General features: G+C 41.9%; 4 protein-coding genes, 1 long non-coding RNA gene and 1 other non-coding gene across 9 annotated transcripts; 4 read left to right on the forward strand and 2 right to left on the reverse strand.

The window, feature by feature from the left end:
* Positions 1-1,215: 1,215 nt before the first annotated feature.
* anks6 (ankyrin repeat and sterile alpha motif domain containing 6) lies at positions 1,216-10,727 on the reverse strand. Of its 2 annotated transcripts, none has more exons than XM_086021385.1 (18): positions 9,042-10,727; positions 7,691-7,909; positions 7,347-7,539; positions 7,116-7,266; positions 6,344-6,388; positions 6,055-6,259; positions 5,660-5,766; positions 4,800-4,951; positions 4,324-4,561; positions 4,170-4,219; positions 3,684-3,878; positions 3,449-3,611; positions 3,148-3,362; positions 2,802-2,994; positions 2,632-2,699; positions 2,274-2,390; positions 1,990-2,086; positions 1,216-1,693 (listed from the first exon to the last, which is right to left on the reverse strand). In XM_086021385.1, exons 2-18 carry the CDS (start codon positions 7,819-7,821, stop codon positions 1,644-1,646), a joined length of 2,370 nt encoding a protein of 789 aa, XP_085877511.1. In that variant the 5' UTR covers positions 7,822-7,909; positions 9,042-10,727; the 3' UTR covers positions 1,216-1,643. The 2 variants fall into 2 exon arrangements, with proteins under 2 accessions (XP_085877511.1, XP_085877510.1); XM_086021384.1 differs by lacking the exon at positions 9,042-10,727 and adding an exon at positions 8,249-9,021.
* On the forward strand, positions 9,084-10,733 carry rps20 (ribosomal protein S20). The gene is made up of 4 exons (XM_086021387.1): positions 9,084-9,251; positions 9,958-10,057; positions 10,294-10,367; positions 10,514-10,733. Exons 1-4 carry the CDS (start codon positions 9,249-9,251, stop codon positions 10,694-10,696), a joined length of 360 nt encoding a protein of 119 aa, XP_085877513.1. The 5' UTR covers positions 9,084-9,248; the 3' UTR covers positions 10,697-10,733.
* Positions 10,160-10,225, forward strand: LOC147127517 (small nucleolar RNA U54). Its single transcript, XR_015084593.1, has one exon. It is a non-coding gene; the product is annotated as a small nucleolar RNA U54 (small nucleolar RNA).
* A 1,206-nt stretch (positions 10,734-11,939) lies between the features above and the next one.
* LOC147127518 (kinesin-like protein KIF20A) lies at positions 11,940-16,872 on the forward strand. Of its 3 annotated transcripts, none has more exons than XM_086021558.1 (18): positions 11,940-12,137; positions 12,244-12,336; positions 12,425-12,534; positions 12,905-13,043; positions 13,118-13,302; positions 13,369-13,456; positions 13,623-13,778; positions 13,868-13,979; positions 14,186-14,248; positions 14,347-14,493; positions 14,579-14,744; positions 14,827-15,003; positions 15,082-15,254; positions 15,330-15,495; positions 15,578-15,686; positions 16,110-16,180; positions 16,266-16,385; positions 16,489-16,872. In XM_086021558.1, the coding sequence occupies exons 3-18, from the start codon at positions 12,442-12,444 to the stop codon at positions 16,699-16,701; spliced, it is 2,178 nt and encodes a 725-aa protein (XP_085877684.1). In that variant the 5' UTR covers positions 11,940-12,137; positions 12,244-12,336; positions 12,425-12,441; the 3' UTR covers positions 16,702-16,872. The 3 variants fall into 3 exon arrangements, with proteins under 3 accessions (XP_085877684.1, XP_085877682.1, XP_085877683.1); XM_086021556.1 differs by having other exon boundaries at positions 11,941-12,137; positions 12,415-12,534; positions 16,489-16,871; XM_086021557.1 differs by having other exon boundaries at positions 11,942-12,137; positions 12,415-12,534; positions 15,115-15,254; positions 16,489-16,870.
* Positions 14,246-15,798, reverse strand: LOC147127519 (uncharacterized). The gene is made up of 2 exons (XR_015084553.1): positions 15,421-15,798; positions 14,246-14,730 (listed from the first exon to the last, which is right to left on the reverse strand). It is a non-coding gene; the product is annotated as an uncharacterized LOC147127519 (long non-coding RNA).
* Positions 16,873-17,972: 1,100 nt separating the features above from the next.
* rgs9bp (regulator of G protein signaling 9 binding protein) lies at positions 17,973-20,822 on the forward strand. The gene is made up of 3 exons (XM_086021622.1): positions 17,973-18,454; positions 19,440-19,746; positions 19,899-20,822. Exons 1-3 carry the CDS (start codon positions 18,359-18,361, stop codon positions 20,267-20,269), a joined length of 774 nt encoding a protein of 257 aa, XP_085877748.1. The 5' UTR covers positions 17,973-18,358; the 3' UTR covers positions 20,270-20,822.
* The last annotated feature ends 1,068 nt before the right edge of the window (positions 20,823-21,890 follow it).

A 21,890-nucleotide genomic window follows, 5' to 3' on the forward strand; every position in this document is an offset into this window, starting at 1 on the left:
ATCAGGGGTGCTCAAGTCCGGTCCTCAAGAGCCGCTATCCAGCTTGTTTTCCATCTTTCCTTGCCTACAACAAACACATGATTCAAATAGTCCGCTCATTAGCAATCTTTGCACAAGCCTGATAATCAACGTGATCATTTGAATCAGGTGTGTTGCCGGCAGGGCGAGATAGAAAACAGGCTTGATGGGGGCTCTTGAGAACCGGACTTAAGCACCCCTGTTGTGCATGTACGCCCTCACATCATTTCCTGAGCCGTTTAATTTAGACGATACACCAACTATATTATATTGCAAAAGAACCTGACGGCACGATACCACGCAGAGGAGACCGTGACACACGCGCACATACCCACAACCCCCTCCCTCCCAAGAGTGCGGGTGACAATGCAGCCACTGAAAGCCACATGCCAGTTGCAATAGTGTGGCTTTCATTGATCAAGACGTCACCGTGGGACTTCAGGGGAAGCGTGGAGAGGGTGACATGACAAGTCGGATTCTAATGGACATGAATCATTGATGGGACGGTCACTTTCGGATGACACCTAACATCCACTCATTTCATTTCCGTCACAATTATTTAGGGCAGGGGCGTTCATGATATTAATGATTGCTCAAGGAGACAAGGCAAACAAAACTCATCGGGTCAAATTTGACAGCAATAAAAAAAAAATGTCATTCTTAAATTAAAAAAACAAAAATGAAAATATCTCAAGAATGTGATTGTTTTGTGCAGGTTCTACACAATTCCAATCCGAGAAACTTGGACTCTGTTGCAAGGAGGGATGTTGACAGTGGAATGATGTGGTGAAATGAGCCAACAACTGTTTATGCTAACAATACGCTGGCCTGAGAGAGATATGCTTACTGGCTGTTCGACACAGCTGCTAATAACCAACGTTCGTGGATGTGTCCAAGTGTTGACAGCGTGACGGGAAACCAATCGCAAGTCATCTGGGATAGCCACGCACATACACACGCACGCACAATGCAAGCAGAGCCATTGTCCAAGGTCACGCTCGCGTGTCCCCAAAAAAATGTTGTCGTGTTGTACAGCCACGGGCAAATGCCCAAATTAATTTCCCCATCCAGTTATTAAAATATTCCAAGTAAATTCAAATGAGGAGAAAATTTGAATAAGAGGCCCTCTGGAAACTTGTTGCTCATATTTCGACTCATTAGATCTAAAATAATAATTAAATACAACAAACAAAAAAATATTAAAGCAGCTTAATGTTTATTTAATTCACAACTGAAGCCCATCTAGACATAACATACTAGCATCCCAGTATATCTTCTTCTCATACTCCCTTTGTTTTCCTCACGATTGCACATTTTAGTCACAGTCTTGCAACTAAAAACTTCCTTCCAACTTAGTCTCTCACTACGCAGCCACTCTCCTTTTATTTGTACTTTGTCTTTCGGCTCTGTGGCAGACACCGTGTCACACCTTCCCTGCTCGAGTGTCCATCGAAGTACTTCCAGAAAAAATATTGTCAAGTATATGCGGCTGGGTTGTCTTACTGTAATATAGTCTCATAGCAACACCTCTACTTTTAGAGGATCCTTGTATCCAGAATACTTTGATTGCTTCAGGTCAACAGCATTTGAGTATTACTTTCAGTGGTTTCCAGTCCATTTCAGAGTTATCTCTTACTGGAGGAACGAACTTGGTGTCTCATCCAGTTAGTTGGAGCTGAAGTGGAAAAAGGGCGTAAAAACAGTGATTACCAGGTCATATCCAGTTCATTTCCTTGTTCTTAGGAGATGCAAATTTGACTTCAATTATGCAAAGTTCAATGTGGTTAAGTCATAATATTTGTATTAAAAACACTTTTTGGCCAAAAATATACAATATTAAAATTTTAAAAAAAGCTTCCTGTAATCTTGGTTGCATGGCAACCCCAACAGAGTGCACCAATGAATGACTTTTGAGCAAGAAAGTGGAATATTCCCTAAGGTGACAAAATCATCCAGGAATGAAACACTCACAGCGTGGCTCTCCAGGTGGTCTCGGGTTACTGGCACTGCTGCCAAAGGAAGACTGGAAGTTGTGTATGGTTTCTTGCAGGATCTGCCTTTCTCGCCCCTGAGCAAGGCACACACAAAGTGTGGTTACAAAACCTCAAGAAAGGATGACGACAAATCTTTTGTCAGACAGCAATGATCCATAACTTATGTCATGTTTAAGAAAACCTTTCTCTTATAATATGGTGTTAGGTTGGACTGCCGATACTTGAATGCCAAACCGTTTTTCGCTGAACTCGTTTTTGTACCTTCCCGGCGTTGAGCTCCGATATGGCTGCCAAGATCTGTTGTCTAGGTCCATCTGTTTTAATGCCAAGTTCTCTCAGGTCTCCATCTGTTAGTGTCAAAAAAGCTTCCATATCCACCTAAGGAATGCCAAGGAAAAAGAAAAAATCTGTCAAGAGAACTGTCTGCGTTCCCACCGCAATCGCACAGCTCCCCATAGAAACATGCACCTGTTGATGTTGTTAATGGGGGAAATCTCAAAACAGGGTATGAGTAAAACAATTGCATGCATGTAAACGAATAGTATTGAAATGGTTAAGACTAAAATCTTTGTATTGACAAAACATTTTGAGTCACGATAGAAGAAAGGAATAAACGTACCTCTTGTTCCTCAAATATGGGCTGATATTTTTCCAAGGATAGTTTCTTTAAGATGCTTGACAACTCATCTAAAATTTCAAACAACAACATCATAGAATGTAGAATGAACATATACCGCAATACTCAAGTTTATTTTATGCTTTCGCGTCGTTTCAGCAGCGTTTCATTACCTTCGTCGGTAATGGTTCCGCTGCTGGAGCCCCCGCTGCTCTTGGAGCGAGGATGGGAAGAAGCCGAGGACAAGGAGTCTCCTTGCCCACCGGGAGGCTTCGGGGTCGGGGAGGGAGACGGGGTCAGGGTGGGCGATGTGCTCTTAGAGGTGGACGAATTCCCCGACTGAGGTCTCCTCTTCAAATCCATTTTCTAAAAGCAATGAAGAACGTTTTGTTTGTCCTAACAACTGCATAGAGACCAAATCTGATTGAAAACACGAGGTACCTCTTACGTCCAAATTTGGTCAATGTAATATTTTTCACAAGTCTACACAACTGCTCAGTTAGTAAAAAGGATGCTGACCCTTCTTGAGGAAATGTCAGAGGTGACCAGATTGGGGTGGGAGTTGGTGTCAGGGAGGCTGATATCAGGTGTTGGCATGCTGGTGGTCGCGGCAGGAGGTGGACATAAACTTTGGCTGTGCTGTTTTTCGGGAGCTTGAATTTTCACATCAATCAGGCCAGCGGCCTTCTTCCGCTGGGCCGCTATCTGGGCGAGAACGCCGTCTGCACTGCCCCCTAGTGGACAGATGCGAACACTGCACTGTGAAAGGATGTCAAATAAATACGCAAACAGCTTTTCATAGCTGTGTAATTCTGTGAACCTGAGCGGTTGTGCGTGTCCCGATTGAGCCCTGCCACTCCGTTGGAGCCCCCAGAGGAGTGAGGCGAGTGGTAGTGGCCAGAGTTGGAAGGAGACGAGGACGAGGGCCCCTTGGGAATGCCGGGAAACTTAATGGACCTGCTCACCACTCGACTGATAGATGTCTAGATACATAGAAAGAAAAAACTTTAAAGGTATGAGCAAATAAATCCTTCTTATCTTTGTCAAACGCTCACAATATCAGAATTCCCACTGCTGTTCAACTTTCTCTGCGGAGGCATCGGGAGCCGGGGTGCTTCACTTTTTCCCTCCCTGAGGAGGTGTGAGCGGTCCGAGTTCCATGATTCAAAGTTGGATGGGGGCAGGAAGGGAGGAATCACTGCCTTTAGCTTGTCATTAGGTAGCCGGGTAAGGGGAGCGCCACTTCGAAGCTGAATGAGAAAACCACAATGTCAGGAAGACTGAACCGCTGCCAAGGATGAAATATTGCCACACTGCAAAACCGATGAATGAACGACAACGTTGTATGATCTTAAATCCATTATAAATCCAAATCTCCCCAAAATTATACTGATCATAAATGCGTTGACTGTCACCAAATCTGATTCGGCACATTATTCAAGCGCAAAATTTACAGTAAAAATCTTTTCATGGCACTTTTCGTATGGAGCACCTTTCATGTAGTATACCCTCACTGTAATTTCCTCTAAAAATATACCTACCATTGTGGTAATTAGCATGTCCTCCTTGTCTGACGATGCCCGACACAGACCTGAGAAGGAAATCAACATCACATATATATTATGTTATAATATTATGAATGCTTTTTGTGAACTCTAACCTCTCTACAATTCCTCTTCCAATTCTGTGGCTTACCTGAGTCTTTGCTCTTGACTGCCCAAACGGCGCTGATGTCACTTACTCCCTGGGTACCAGCGGGTGCCAGAACAGCGTTAGCGGAACTGGCAGGTTTTCTATCGGCTTTCATGGTGGCGTCCAAGGACGTCTCTGCGTCATCAGGGAACGGAGCGAGTCGATTGGACAAAAGGCCGTGCCTCAGGGTGTGAGTCAGCTTCAGCCGCCGGAACCGATTCGACATCCTATTCCACCATGACTGATGATGGGGGTACAGCCCAGCATGGCAATTTGGTTTTTCGTATTTATAAAACATGAGCGTGTTATTTAATTCATTTTCATTTGCAGTTTTGCATTTGCAAATTCACCTAATTGCAGATCTTTTGATTGGAAATGCTATTAATCTCTTCCACCCCCGCCCAAACTATTTATTATGCAACTTTTGATTTAATGGGATATTAGAACAACTAAATAAGAAAAAAATAAAATAAACTAACCTTGAGGCCTCCTTTGTCATCAGGTGGCACGGGGGCATTGTTGAGGGCATGCCTGCCTTTGGAATGACCTACTGAATTCCTGCCACGATGTTTGGACCTCTCCTTGTCCACTTGCATACACACCGATGCTAACAGACGCACCAGCTCGGTGTCTGACAAACGCCACCAAATATAAAAACAAGTACCGGTACTCAGTAATTGAAGCACGTACTGAGTGCAAAAAAAAACAACATTGTAATTTCCTTAAAAATAGAATAAAAAGACATAATCAGAAAAATGCTTATTAAGTGTGCTGTATGTTGTGGCGTATGTATGACTATTATAAATTCACACTGAAAGACAGTCTTAAAGCCGAAATCAACCCAAACGTATTTTTTTCAAGAATATGTTCCCAGCAAACCCACAAGTTGAAACACGGCATTCTGCTTAATATTGCGTTTGTGGAATATGAGTTAAGCAGCAAAATACACCCTTTTTTAGCCATCTCAGGGGGGAGGCCATTTTGTCATTTCCGTGGTTGTGATGTCATTTTCAGTCGACAGGAGCGACAAAATGGCCGCCCCCAGAGATAGCTAAAAACGAGTGGATTAACTCTTACTCCACAAACGCAATATCTATCAGAATGCCCAGTTTCAGCTAGTGGTCTTGCATAGAACATATTCTTGAAAAAAAAAAGTTTACGTTGACTTCCACTTTAAATAAAAAACAACAAAATCAGATCGTTGTTTCTGTGAACTGACTTAACTGCATACATATACAATTTCATGGGGATCATGGCGGTAATATCAGCAAGCATGTTGTTGACCCCAAAACATATCAAATACATTCAATTGCAATATTTCATACATAACAGCAGGTACCTGGATCATTCAGCAGCATGACCAAATCAAAAGCTGTGTATCCATTCTTTGCTCGAAGGTTGACGTCGGCGCCTTCACTCAGGAGGTATTTGACAACATCTTTATTTCTAAAAGAATAAAAAGAACAACACTCAGAGAGATGTCAGACGTGAAACTAAACCGGAATACAATGAAGCAGGAATCATATCAAGTGTGGTATTTTCTACTGTCCAAAAAAAGAAAAAAAAAAAAAAACGGAACTCTTGAACTGAACAGTATAGCAAAAAAATTTCACTTAAATTAAAAACAATAAACATTTGTTAATGATTAAATGCAAATGACACTTGAAAAAATGTATCACACTTATCTACACCATCCTCACTTATATTGTGAAATTTGTAACTGCTCCTGCTCACCCATGATATGTGGCCTGCATTAACGCCGTCCACCCATGGACTCCATCTTGTTTATCGATGTCGGCCTTCTTCTCCACCATTAGTTGCACGACTTCTAACTGACCGCTCACTGCCGCCATCATCAGCGGCGACGCTCCCTCCTGATTGGAGGAATTCACCTGAGTGGGATCCTCCTCTAAAATTTCTTTGACGAGCTGGGAATTCCCTGAGCATGAACAGATATTTAAAAAAAATGGTCTTATTAACAACCAGTTGCGTTGTATTTGGAAAGGTAAACATTGCAACATACCCAGCTTGAGGGCGCTGAACACGTCCGGCCTTCGTCTTTCATCATCTGGGAAGAAATAATCAAGACTGAGATGGGAGGCCTAGTATGTGCGTGTGTGTATGTTAAAAGAAAGAGCAAAAATGAAGCACCTCGAAGATTATACAACACTGAGGAACATTTTCAAGAATTTCCAGTTGGTTTCAAAATCTTGTGTGTCGCAATCACCATCAAGTTACATTCCGCTGGTAAAATACTAAACTACTGATGCGGGGAAGCATCAAAGCGGTTGACTCTATTGCGTTCGCTTTCACGTTGGTGTTAACTGCAGTAAATGCCGATCTTGGCCCCGCGCAAAAAAGAAGGGAACAATTACAGAGCTCCTGCAGTACAATGCTTTTTGTTTATATGATGCATGTCGCTCAGAAAAGGCAAAGAATTTTGCAGTACACTCACAAATATTTTGTAATACCTTCCTACAGGAGGAATCGAGGTGATACTGGATTTTATGAGATAAGATTTTATGTCAAGCATGTTTTATGTTGTTTTTTAAAAAATATTTGTTCCCCTCTCAGGGCCTTTCACCACATTTCATAAACACACTGGATTTTTGAAAAAAAAATTATGATTAATCCGCTCTACAAAGTTTAGTTAACAGAAATTAATGAAGCAGTTTTTGCTAAAAACCCAATAGTATGGAAATGGAAATGAAAAAAATATATATAACCTAACTTAAAACTAGGCCAGCACTGCACGATGTTAGGAAAAAGAAAAGGACAATTGAAAGAAGTCGTACCAGTCTGCGGTCGTACAGTAGTGATGGAATCCAAGTAAGCTTTTATCTCTCTCTGTTTTAGCTGCATGGCGAGTTCAAAAGCTGTCTTGGACAACACATTCACTCGGTCCGGATCGGCGCCGCGTTCCACTAGCTGCTGGGCCACAGCCACCTTGGAAAGAATACAACTCGACTTGTCATTGTTTCCCGAAACCCAAACCCAAAATCACACTGAGGAAAGGCCCGACCGACCTTCCCGCTGAGCGCAGCCACCATCAGGGGACCCCAGCCGGTGGTCTTCTGTGCAAAGCTGACGTCGGAGCCCCACTCCAGCAGCAGACGCACTGTGGCTTCGTGGCCGTGCTGGGACGCCACCATCAGAGCTGTAACGTCCATGAAATCTCGCACGCCGCCTCCTGCGCAGCCTTCGCCAAAACCAACCGCGCTGTGGAAAGAATGCACACGCAACCTCAAGCAATTTAATTCACCTGTAAAGATAATAATGTGTTTTAGGTTTATCTGGAAATTTCAGCCAGAAGCTGAATATCCCCGCCGAACGATCTGTTTGACCATGAGAAACGGCAGAGTGGCCAAACCTGCAGCTGTTGTTGTTATTTCCATTAGAGACTGCGTCTGCAGCCGCGTCCAGATGATCAAAGTCGTCGACGAAGGCGTCGTTCTCCAGGAGAAGTTTCACTACATGCGTGTGTCCCCCACGCGCGGCCATTGTCAGGACACTTGCACCCAGCCTGTTCCGTCCATTAATATCTGCCCCATTCTCCAATAGGATGTGGGCGACGGTCAGGTGACCAAATCTAAGCATGCAAATAGACAAAGAGGATAAATAACTACTGTTACTGTTTGTCCTCTTCCAACCATCTATCCATTTTCGAAAGCACTAGTTTCTCACTAGGGTGGAGCCGACACCCCGTTTTTTTTTTTTTTTTTGCTTTAAGTATCGGTGTCAGGTATCTGCAGTCTCCACAAGTACCTGATATCTAAAAAAATAAGGCCGATATAGGCCTGATACCGATACCTAGTATCGGTACTCGCCCATCCCTACAGTATATGATTACTTTTACAGTAATTCGATTATTTTTATATATTACTTCTAAATCATTTTTTTGATTTAGAAGTTGCATGTGTCAGCCCACCTGGCAGCCTGCATGAGTGGCGTCCAGCCATAATTGTTACGGCTATCCACCGAGGCTCCCTTTCGAAGCAAAAAACGGACCAAATTTTCGTGACCGCTGGCCGAGGCAAACTGCAGGCCGGTGTTCCCCTCCTCGTCCGTGCAATCCACGGGTACAAGAGACAACAACAAATCGGCCGTGTTGCACTCCGAGCCCGCGTCCGAGCGCAGTCTGCTCTGCCTCCCGGAGTCTTTTGAGGCTCCGGGCTCCAGGACCCCCCGAGCCGTTTCGTAGTCCCCCTCATCGCAGGCACGCAGGAGAAGCAGCGAGTTAGCGGGGACGCCGAAGTTCATGTCCGCCTTCCTAGTTGTTATTGCGCTCCCATTCAACTTTTAAGTTATCAGCAAGAACAGTTTGAAACTTTTCTTCTGACACTCGGCCTGCGTTTGGACGTCATGATGCGCAGCCTTGTGTCGAAGCGGGACAGCAACACGCTTTAAAAATGTCTCTTCGTATTATTCAATCATAACAATACCGACGGCCTCTCGTACATAAGAAAACTTGTGATATGGGTTTACCACCGGCTAAAATTGCCCTGATGCCCGTTACTTCGTCAAGAATTGTTCTCCTTACATTATTTACTCGGAGACAACTTCCGGTTTTATTTAAAAATAAAACATGTTTGGAACTATTGTCCAACACGTACATTTTTAACGTGTACCTTACCGTTATAGCGTACTAGTAAAATAATATACAGGAAAAAATATACATAAACGAATAAAAATACAATTTAAAAAAACGGCTTTCCATACACCTCCGTGCTCTGCCACTTGATGTCTCTGTCACGAAATGCAAAAACACAAAGAAGAAGCGAAGAGAACCCGGATGAACGGTACATATGCGGGAAACGGCCCTTAGCTAGCTCTCTTTCTTGAAAAGCTAACCACGTTGTTGGTACTTTTCCTGGCTCACCGCTGTTCGCTTGATTTTCTTCCGAATAAGTCGGTCAGGAATTATCACAATGGTATGTTTGTTGCTTAGATATGTTGTTGTTGTTGTTTTCACGAGGGTCGTGTGACGATTTGATCGTGATTTTAAGGCAATATGGCACTTTTAATTTTTATTGAGGCGGCCAATCGCGTCCGATGGCTAAACCCCCGTAGCGTTTGCACCCGCCACAGACATCGGCTTTATTACTGCATCAACCTGAATTCAAGACATTTAAAGTCTCACTGAACAGCGCTACTTATGTCGATTTAGCAGTAAGTACAGCTAGGCGTATGGATTTGCAGCTACCAAGTGACGTTAGCTTCCATTGGTTTAATTTTTTTTTATTAGTTTAGAGTCTACGCTAACGCAAAAACTTATAGTATTAAGAAAACCACTTATCAGCAACGAATGTAAAACAATCAAATTAAAAACAGAATTGCAGTTATAGCTGTGCAACGCGACTCGTCACGATTTACTCTTAGGTCGCTGCGCACATAAGTAGTACTACTTTGTTCATACCTCAACTCACTTCCACAGTTCCTTGGCATCAAAATTCCACCTGATGGTGCACTAAAAATGCTGAATAAGTGAGTTTTTTAGTAAGTAGTGGAGGATAGGTTGCCAAAAAATGCATATGTGATTGCCTAATACATCTGTGAATTCAAATAATGACTTAGAATTATGGATGCAATGGCATGAGGTGACTGATGTTATGCAACTGCTTCTTTACTTTCATGCAGGCTTTCAAGGACTCTGGAAAAGCACCTGTTGAGACCGAGGTGGTTATTCACCGCATCCGCATCACCCTCACCAGCCGCAATGTCAAGTCTCTGGAGAAAGGTAGTTAAACAAGCCTTAGTCAATCTTTGTCACATTACAATGTACAACAACAATTTGTATGCCATTGTATATTGACAAAGATTCATATTCTGTGTTTCTGATTTGCGATGAAGATACATATCTTTTCTGATAACCCTGATGTCTGGAATACGCTATTCTGAGCTTGATACCTTTAAGTACCATGTCAAAAGCCTGTTGACAAAATGATAGTGACAGTTATGTTTTGTCCTCTTCAGTCTGTGCTGACTTGATCCGTGGTGCAAAGGAGAAGAACCTCAAGGTGAAGGGACCAGTCCGCATGCCAACCAAGGTACCACCTGTTGCAATTTTTTTGCGCAATGTGTATTTAACGTCATACCTGACTGGACAATTATTGGCCATGACATTGGCTGCACCTGAAAACCTGCAGCCAGTTGATCGTGTCGGGTTTGACATTTCTCCTCCTATCCACACCAGACCCTGCGTATCACCACCAGGAAGACCCCCTGTGGCGAAGGTTCCAAAACTTGGGATCGCTTCCAGATGCGGATCCACAAACGCCTGATTGATCTGCACAGCCCATCTGAAATTGTCAAGCAGATCACCTCCATCAGCATCGAGCCTGGTGTTGAGGTTGAAGTTACCATTGCTGATGCATAAATATGCACTGATGCAATAAAGAAAAGAAGGAAACTGATATGCCTTTTATTTTTCATGTGTGTGGGGGGTTGTGGGACTGGGGGGGGGGGGCGTCATACTGATAGGCTGTAATATTTTTCATGAAAGATGTTTTGCAGCCTAAGTACAAATCTCCATGAATCACACGGTCTGTGGTACACAACTGGGGGACATAATTATACAGTTATATGCACAGTAATCTACTTAGATCATGACGGTTACATTCCAGGCCACCCCTGCAATAAGGGAAATCAGCAATAAAGAAATAATTTAAATACACCATAGGCGTGTTTATATAGCATTCATAGCGCAAGCATTTAGACAGTATTTAAGGTCCTAAAACAACTCACATTTAAATCTTAAGAATGTAAGCATAGTGGACAAAAATATTGGACAAACAGTATTTTCCCAAAATTAAACAGAGTAACAGTTGTAATATTTTGCAAAATTTGCAATATAGCATGGTGTTACTGTATTTGGGTTTTGGTTGAAATTTCACATTAAAACTAAAATGCACTGGAGCCTTCATAGTTGAACTTAATTTGACCTCAAAACTTGAACGCGTGTTCAATGTCTCAGTATTAATTATTGAATGTTTCTGAAAGGAAGTCAGTTGAGTACACACAGGAAGGCTGTGGCTCAGATTAAAACCCTGAGCAGAATTGTTGTGTAAATAACAGGCATTGGTCTACATCCGTGATTTTTTTTTTTTAAACAGTCACCAAATCAAATATAAAACTTACTTCATTTAAATAAAAATATTAGAATGGACGCTCACAATATAACTACATGCACACAGCCACGTTATTTTTTTTTAAATCTGCTGCAATATATTACAATTTTTATTGTGCAGTACATTTTTACAGTCACTTGTATTCAACTTTTAAGTATATTGCACATATAACTGTAGTTATTTTTAATTTTTATTTTATGTTGTTACTATAGCAATGCATTGTTAATGTTACAGTGGCCTACAATAATATACAGTTTGTTTGTTTTTTTGTGTGTTTTTTCTCTATAATTACACTTCTTATGAACTGGCTGAATGGTCATTGGACATGCAGCTATGATTTTTTTTAATGGTGGCACTTGGTTTAAAATGTCTGAGAACTACTGGTGAATATTATATCAGAATTTAACCCTCAATTAAGAATGCAACAATAGCTGGATTACATTTTTTTGTGCATCGGCTGACCTTGCGTCATTAAGCGCAGCTTTCCAAACCAATTGGCTGTTCTTTCACTGCACACCAGTTCCGAGTTAAAAGTAATTACTTGGTTTTCCACTGTTGTTCATGCTTCCATAGACGCTCTGTGGAAGCGCTTTACCCTGATCAATAATTTTAGGGAAGGATTTGGTTGTGCCGAGGACAATAATCATGTATTCTTCTGACATGGACTTGACTTGTATTTCACCCCCACGGGTATAATTCATATTTCCTCTCTATTTATGTCGTCATTAAACCGCATTCTTGGTGTCTTTCTCAGCATACTTCCCAAGTCTGTTTTTGTTTTGGGTTTTTTTTGCAGGAGGAATCAGAAGGAGCAGAACAGAAGTCTATAAAAGTCTACCTTCGAGTTAGACCTTTCTCTAAAGAGGAGCTCTCTGACACCGAGGATCAGGTACTGTACACTTGGATTAGCCTGTCCTGTCATAAAGCGCCGTTACTTTCGCATTACTGATTTAATCATTTTAATAAGGATTGTGTAGTAATAGAAAACGACCAGATGGTGACGCTGCAGGCCCCGAAAGGTTCTGCCACCATGAAGAGCAGTGAGAAGGGTATCGCCAAGTCCGTACACAAATTCTCATTTTCCAAGGTTAGCAACCTTTCACTTCTTCGTCCCACTCTGCACTAACTGCTGTGACCGGAATATTTCCCTAACTCTCACTTTGTAAGATTGAAAATGTCAGTTGAGGGTCGCAAATATGTACGCTCGCAATAGAGACAACAATGGTGAGAGTTTATTGTTGTAATTTCTAAGAACTACACGCAATGCGTTATGTAAATGGACTAAACATGGGAATTTATTTTTTCTTATTGGATTAGAAAGTATTCAATCTGATTAACAATGTTAATTTGACAATAAAGCTGCAAGTAAACTGGACATGGATGCATTTGTTCAACGAGAACAGCTTTTGCTTCAAAAAAACAATGTTTTTTTTTTTTTAAACTTATTTATTTTTTAGATTTTTGGACCAGAGACAACCCAGGCTGAGCTGTATGCCCACACTGTCAAAAGCCAAATGTCTGATTTCTTGGATGGGGAGAATTCGCTGCTCTTCAGCTATGGTGTCACCAATGCTGGGAAAAGCTTCACAATCCAAGGTCGAACGGCAAATTATACAGGATTTTAATGAGGCCCGTTGAGTGCCATTAAATTGTCAAATTGAATTATGCAGGAACTCCAAAAGAGCCGGGAATATTGCCTCGCGTGTTGGATGCCACCTTTCAGCACATCGCAGGGCGCCAGTATGAGGGCATGGACGTGAAGCCCTACCTTAGGAATGATACACGGTGTCTGGATGCTGACCAAGTCAAACAGGAGAAAAGTGCTAAAGCTGCCATTTTTGCATCATTCAGAGAGGTGAGATGAGTGACATTCAAGTAAAAGATTGCTACATAGTGGGAGATATGTTTTTTTTCCCTGAAGGAATGTGATCCCTTGAGACCCAGCAGTGGATCGGATTCTTTGTCCTATTCTAAGCCTTCCTCTTTCTCGTTGTCTGACCATCAAACAGGTAACGCTCAGACTCTGTACAGATTTAATGTAAAGACTTGGAAAGGGAAATTGGGATCTTTTCTTTCTTTGACTAATAAGCTATCAGTGCTAGATTTGAAAAGGGAAACTCTTACATGGACTTAGTTGCCACTCACTATATGATGTTGAATTTGATCCTCTGACAGATGAACGAAGCTGCCAGTTTGCTTTATGGGTGGCATTTTTTGAAATCTACAACGAGTGCGTCTACGATCTCCTTCAACCGTCCTTTTGCTCCAGGTCCAAGAAACGTTCTGCTCTTCGCGTTTGTGATGACGGTGCTGGCAATGCTTACGTTAAAGGTGTGAGGATGACCTCTAATCTAAGTATAGCCAAAGAAGGCATGTTTTTTTTTTTTTTTGTGGTTTCATAATGAAACTGTCATTTTCAGATCTTCGATGGCTCAACATCCAGAGTTTGTCCGAAGCCGGCAAGCTACTGCAATTTGGCAACAAAAATCGAAGTGCGGCAGCCACTAAGATGAATCAGTCCTCCAGCAGAAGGCAAACATTCACTCTTCCCAATAACCCCTTCACGTTTTCTTATTTCATGTTATTAACTCATTCACTGCCAGACATTTTCAGACCCCCTTTTACACTAATGTTTGAAAAAATGTAAAAATTTTTGAATTTCTGGACTGCCAAAAGACGCGTAAATTCGTCAATAGCAGTGAATGAGTTAAAAAAAGAGACTTCAACTTTTGCCACAGCCACAGCATATTTATCATGAAGCTGCTGAAGATGGATGGAAACGAAGTCAAATGGATGTCTGAGTAAGTAATTATTTTATTTTATTTTCCCCCGGCTCCCTAGAAAATACTTTGATCCTGAAAGAAATTGTCATCAGAAAAACAAAATTTGTGCTCCTTAGGTTTTCTCTGTGTGACTTGGCTGGCTCGGAAAGATGCAACAAAACCAAAACCTTTGGCGAGAGGCTCAAAGAAGCAGGAAACATTAACAACTCCCTCCTCATCCTGGGGAAGTGCATCAACGCCCTGCGCAACAATCAGATGGAAAGGTACAATCTGTTGTCGGGACCACGGGTGTCTCTTGGCAGCCCGTGGGGGTTACTCGTGAAGTTCAAACGTTTTTCGTCCAATCAGAATGAAGAGCAGTTACATCCCGTTTCGAGAGAGCAAACTCACCAAGCTCTTCCAGGCGGTTTTCTGCGGCAAAGGAAGAGCTTCGATGATCGTCAACACTAGTCAGTGTGCTTCCACATATGATGAGACGCTCCATGTCATGAAGTTCTCTGCTGTAGCCAAACAGGTAAGACTGAAATTAAAATCGCGCTAGGAACTACTTGTATGAAATAAATAAAAGTTGACGCGCTATCGTTTGTGATCTTTAGGTGCAGGTGATCCCAGACAAGTCCCTGGAATCTCTGTCCCAGTGTCTGGTGGGTCCGAATGGCAAATCTCTGGTGAGGAATGGCGTGATTGACAGGCAGGCCCTGGAAAGTTTTCTGTCCGAAGACGAGCTGCTGAATGAGGAAGACGACGCCGACATGTCCTTACTGACACAAAATGTAAATCGATTATACGTTCATGTCGAATGGGACTTTGAGAGTAAATTGGTCAACTGTGTAACACATGGTGTGGTATAGATTGTTCAAAAGCCGCCTAAAAACGTTCACCAGGAGCTACTGGACACGATTGAAAGCCTGCGAGCAAAACTGCTAGCAGAGCGAAGACGAAACCTGGAGCAGGAGATGGAGATCCGTAAGGAAATGGGCGACGCCATGTTGCAGCAGATTATGGAAAGCGAGGAACTGCGCAGGTTTCCAAACCCTTGCCGGGACGTTTTGACGGTTTCGCAAACGGTGTGACGAGTGCGTGTCTTTTGAATGTTTAGCCAACAAATTGAAGAGCTGAAGGAGAGCTACCAAGAAAAGATGGAGAACACTTTTGAGATGTATAAGGACGCTATCAAAGAGCATGCTTACAAGAGTGCCATGAGCAACCTCGAAGACGACTACGTGCCTCTTGACGAGTTCGCAGCAGAACAGGAAAAAGTCGAGGTAGGGATTCCAGATCGGAAACTAACTGTCGATAGACGGTCATTTATAAAATGATAAATAAATAAAATCCGGTTACCCGTAGGCCCTCGAGCGACAGCTTTCGCAGTTAGCATCTGGCGCCACAGTGTGCGCAGTTGCTACTTTGGACGCGTCATGTCAGTGTCAAACATCGACAGACTTTGACGTTGCAGGTTTGGAACCTTTTGCATTCATTTAAACTCCCTCAAAACTTCTTTGCAATATGTTCTATGCGCCTTCACCAGTCCAAACATGGCGTTTGCGGAATATGAGTTAAGCAGAAAAATCCACCTGTTTTTAGCCATCTCAGGCGGCGGCCATTTTGCCACGTCTGTCAACTGAAAATGACATCACAGTTGCGCAGGTAACGACCAATCACAGCTCAACTGTTTTCTCATATTTCCATAATGCGATATTAATCAATATGCCGTTTGACTAGTGGACCTGCATTGAACATATTCCTGTAAAGATTTTTGGGGGGTCGACTTTCCATTTTAATGAACAATACTAGACCTACATGAATGTCTCGTTCCCTAGAGCTGTAACGCCTTAGTATCGTCAGAATGACAATTTTTGTTGTTGTTTTGCCCCCACAGGGGAGGAACATTTAAAACGTCTCTACAAGGAGAAAAGTGCCATAGAACGGATGTGTGAGGATAAGCAACAGGTCAATGTCACATTCACAAAACACTTACTTGTGCTTTACAGTTTCGGTTCAGTCTTCAATTTTGCATCAAATGTTTTGCCCTTAGTTGATCCTGTCCTTGGAGAGACGACTGCTTGAACTTAGCGAAACCATTGCGACGGTTCGAGACAGCTTCCTGGAGAAATCGGTTGAACTCGAGGATCTACAGGTGAAGAGCCAAGAACAGGTAAGGTGAAGCTACCCCAAACTTGCACTGCAATTGGAGAGTGTGTCACAATTAATGCCCAGACCATGTTTTTTTTTTTTGTTTTTTTAATGTTTCTATTCAGGTGGAATCAATGCAAGGAATTCTATCCCAGTCTTTGGAAAAGGACAAAGAAATTGCCTCCCTAAAGGCAGAGCTTGCCAAGCTGACTCCAAAGTCACCTGTGCAAGCCAAAACCAAGAAAGGCTTTCTCGCCAACATCAAGGAAGCGGTTGCATCTCCTCATAAGACCAGAAGCCGGACACTCAAGAAAACCTCTGGAACGCCACGCCGCTGACCAGCACATCTTATTAACCTATATGAATATTAGGGGAATTTTTAAATTCATCGAAATGGAAAAAATGCCTTTGACTACGGTATTTGACTTGTGATTGTTTTTTTTTTTATTGATCTCTGGTATAGTCTTTATGTAATAAAATGATTGCTATTTTATCACAACACAAGGAATGAGATTCTAAGATTCTTGCTAGAAGTGTATAATCGCAATTTAGCTCTTCTTTGTATTTGGTTTGTGGCAATATTCCAATGCCGCAGTTTAGACATTTCCTTTTTTTGTTGTCATTCACGAAAGCTTATTAGACACGCATTCATAGATTGCAATAGAAAAATCACGCTAGGGGAGTTCATGCTTGCTGTTCTGCACGTTAAACCAAGCTGGTCAAATGAGGATGTCCATTATTTGCGGCCTAGGGGGGGAAGTAAACCACAAAAGGAAAACACTCAGGTTAAGTGCAAGCATATTCTCTATAATTGCAACGAGGCCAGATGCTGTGCAAAAAAAAAAAAAAAATTAATTGAATACAGTAATGTTAGCATTTAAAAAAGCCTACTGATGCATCCATCTTACACTCTAAATACAGTTGGGTTAAAATTAACACAATTTGGGGTCAAAAATGGACCGACCCACAACTTTGGTGAATTCGACCAACTTTCTTGGTTGTTTTTGCAGAAAACTCAAAACATTTGTAAAAAACTAGTGCAAAACAACCACCCAAAATTGCCTGATTTGGACAAAATACAAGAAAGTGGGTCAAATTGAACCAATTTGTGTATCGGTCCATTTTTGACCCCAAATTGTGTTATTTTTTTACCCAACTGCTTTTAGAGTGTACCTATCCGCCGTAGTAGTTTGCATGTTTATCATTGCTATGGCAGTCTTGCACTGACTTTCTGAATAATGTAATAAGTGCAGGGATATTTCCTCAATTATAGTTTGGACACAAGTGGTTTGTGCTTGACGTGCTCTAATAAAATGTTATATTTGTAAGCAAAATTTCAGGCTATGTATAAAAAAAAAAGCTATTCCGTTCAGGGAATTTTATTTTATTTTTTATTACTGTCAAAACAGGTCAAATTTGACCCAAACAGTGAAGAGGCAGAAAATGACTTACAAATCACAGTTGTTTTTTTTCCATGTATATTGTCAGGTTACATTTTAAATTGTATTTTCAGTCAATTAACATATTGTCTCTAAGATAAGTGAAAAAGATGTAGCCAGTTGAGACAAGAGCACAGCCTCCCCTCAGTGAAAGGACAGTTGTGGCGGAGACGGACGGGCAGCTGCTCTTGTCTTCGCTCTGAGTGACAGTTAATGAGATTACCGCTGTTGGCTTTATCCCGCGTCGGTGCAAAGGGGTCAATCACGGGATTAGCATCTTGCTGAACTTACATCATTTTATTAGCCTCTTTCTTCGCTCTCATCACTTTCTAATATTTTGTCAGACTGCAAAGGATACTTACAGGTCTATCGATGACATGACTGGAGTATTGAGCTGGAATATGGTGAAGCAACGCTCTGCTGCTTTGGACCTGAAGCCTGACTGGACCCTCAACCTGTGAATGAAACATCTCGTGAGGGAAAAGGAGCAGCCTGCGCGGTGAAGGGCGGCCAGCCACGACGGAATTTTCTGCCCGGTTCTTGGCAAGTCACCCTCATGCCACTTGTAAATAACAAAGTTGGAGATGACTGCACACTTGGCACAAACAAGGTGTTGGCTGATGGCAAAGCTATGGTGGATTCTTTGATAAAGGTAAGCTTGATTCGATTCTAGCGATATTAACATCCTGTTGTTTTGATATATCTCAAGATTAAAAAAAAAACAAAAAACTTTTGGATCACTTAGTGGGTGGACCATACACAATATTTATGCAACGAGTATAAACTCTCCAAATCAACACCGAATGTGAAATGTGGTTTTCAAAAGTTCCCGTGTAAGTGGCAAAAGTAAGAACAACACAAGCAAGTTCATCCCTGTGGCGAAAACAGCACTCTCACTGAATAGGATTTCTTGCTTGGCTGCATCTTTGTGCTCATTCAAATATCTAGGTTGCAATGCATTTGGGACTTGGTTGCGTGTTAATGTGTTAACCTACATTCACATTTTCACCAGTGACATTTTTTGCACTACAGATAATACGACCCTTTAATAAACTAAGGTCATGATGTTTGCCTTGAATTTTTCTAGGCTAGTCTACCAAAAATGTATGTTGTAATAAGCCAATAAAATTGTTAAACATAGCCACACATGAAGCAAAAAAAAAAAATCCAGATTTTCACTTTCACAAACCCAGAAAACAGGTGAGCCCGAGGGCACTTTGACATCAATTACCAACTAAAACGCAGCACCTTGAGATTGTTGAGAATGGATGTATTAATATGCATCATTTATTTCTATTCCATGAACGCAATGTTAATCAGAATGCCATATTTAGACTAGTGATGCCAAGGAACTATGTTGAAGTAAACTCAGGAGCTTCATTTTGACAAAAATAGCGCTTTGCAGCCATCTTTCGGCAACTATACACACCTTTTGTGGGGCGTCGATTACTTGCAGATTTTCACTATTTGCAACAGGGCTCCGTCCCGATCCCCTTCTAATATTAAAGCCAACACCGTTTTTCAGTGAGTGTTAAATGAATACAAATCGAATATATATTTTAAGCTATCTGCATGTGTGTTGGGTTCTATTTGTTTTTAGTGTATTAGTTTCCTTATCATTATTTGACTTGTTGCAGGTGGTGGCATGCTATCGACATCTAGCGTCATGCGTCGGCGGCTGCACTGACAGCTTGCAGCTGCGAGATGAGTTGAGGCAAACGAGAGAAAGGGCCCGCAAGTTGGCCACGAGCATCTGCCAACATCTCACCTCGCATCTCCGTGACAAGAGCCTCCCCGTGGAGCAGCGCAAGGAGATGGAGCTCCTTTGGGTGGCCTTCTCGTCCAGCCTGGAGCTCCTCCACGTTGACATGCGCAAAGTTTTCAACATGGGAGACATCTTTACTCTCGCCGAGTCTCCGAGTTTAGTGCAAACTGGACTGCAAGGTAAGGAAATACAAATAAAATAAAAATACATCTATGCCTGTTTCACAGTTAAGATATCCCAGGTTAGTATCTTGATTTAGGCCTAAAAAAAAAAAGCGGTTTGAGCTTTTATTCAATATCCAGTTTAAGGTCCGCTTTTTGTCCACACGCAGGAGGGAGCAGTGAAGTGGCTGCTCGAGCCCTCAGTTTACCAGACCTGGACCGGGCTCTGAACTCCAACCCCCTCGAAGGCCTCGAGAACCAGGAGCGGAAGACCATGGAGCAGGAGATCAACCAAATCGACCGCATGATTGATGACATGGAAACGAAGGTGAACGTGTTGCGCTGGATGGTAGAGTCTCACGGGCCGCCAAACGCCGAACCACTCGACAGCGCCTCCCTGGCCCTGCTCTCTGTGGACGAGGAGCAGCTTGATGGACAGCGGCCTGCAGGCCAGCGTGGTCGCATTGTGGCGCTCTTAATGTTGTGTGCGGTCATTTTGGTGGCAACCACATTATGTGTCTGTATCTTCTTCTTCTCCTGAGTAAAAAAAATGTACATACATTTGACATTTTTGGTCAAAACCTGTGAACCTCAATAATAGAGGTGGGTAGAGTAGCCCAAAAAATGTATTTAAGAGTACTTGTACTTTAGAATAATCAATCAAGGAAACACAGTCATCCAAATAATTACTTGAGTAAGTAAGTATTCATTAAAAAATATAAACAAATAATACAAGTAGGCCTACTGAGTCACTAGTTACTTGGACTGGTGAAATAAAATCACATGACAAACAAAAATAGATTGCGCAAGAAATAAGAGCAGTAGATATGTAGCGAGCTGAATTTATCACAATACAAAGTAGTAAAATACTTACAAGTAAAAAGTATGTTGCATTAAACTAACGTAATTTGACACAAGTACAATGTATCAAAAAGTTACTTAAAGTGGAAGTCAACCCAAACATATTTTTTTCCATGTGTTCTATGCAGGCCCACTAGTCTAAACATGGCATTCTGATTAATTGCCTTTGTGGAATATGAGAAATCCCCCCCGTTTTTAGCTAGCTAGCTCAGGGGGCGGCCATTTTGTCACTTCTGTCGACTCAAGATGACATCAAAGTTGCGCAGGGCTCAGGTAACGACCAAGCATGGCTCAGCTTCAGAAAACAGGTGAGCCGTGATTGGTCGATACCCGAGCCCTGAGCAACTTCGATGTCATCTTCAGTCGACAGAAGTGACAAAAAGGCCGCCCCCTGACATGGCTAAAAGTGGGTGCATTTTGCTGCTTAATTTATATTCCGCAAAGGCAATATTAATCAAAATGCCGCCTTTTAACTAGTGGGCCTGTATAGAACATATTCTGGAAAAAAAATATGTTTGGGTTGATTTAAACTTTAAGGAGCAATAGCTTGTTACTACCTACCTCTGACAATGCACTGTAAATGGGACTTTACAGTCCCAGTCACACCAGAAATAATGTTACTCAATATCCACTTTATGAATACTGTATCGGTGTAAAGCACATTGGGGATGTAGCCCATTTAGTAGAAGAAAATTAGTATGGCACACGGCATTAATTTCCTGTTTCGTATATCTCCCAATTTCCTGCTAGCCAGAGGAATTGACCCCTGAATGTTCATAATAGTAGTATTAGACAATTTTATTGTCCAGGTGGGGCAGTTGAATTTCAGAAATTTAACACAAACAGTCCATACATCTACACATCTACCTCCCCATCCTGGAGCAGGCTCATTAGAGCTGCATAATAATAAAGTGCCTGTTTGGTAAAGTGCTAGTGCATGAATTTGTGTATAAAACAATTAATAAAAGTGATTAAACACATCCTTGTGGGGAGCCTGTGAATGTTATAGTCATGACATCAGACAGAAATTAGACATCTCTGATATGCTGGACTAAATGAATGTCTGTCAGTGACACTACAGCTCATAGCATGCAAAAAAATGTGAAAAATATAACTGATGGTTTTTCTTGGGTTTACCCATGGTCGGAGCTTGATTATTCTACTGAGTCATGATGGCTAAACAGTTTTAGTAACATTTGCTTGCATGTTAAAATACATTAATAATGTTAATAACTATTATTCCAAGTAAGTAAGCATGTGTTGTGTTTATTCAAACTAAAACAAAGTCTATTGTAATGACA

Source organism: Filicampus tigris, chromosome 21 (genome assembly GCF_054856515.1).
Source record: "Filicampus tigris isolate MCC_2025a chromosome 21, RoL_Ftig_1.0, whole genome shotgun sequence".
Classification (NCBI taxonomy): domain Eukaryota; kingdom Metazoa; phylum Chordata; class Actinopteri; order Syngnathiformes; family Syngnathidae; genus Filicampus; species Filicampus tigris.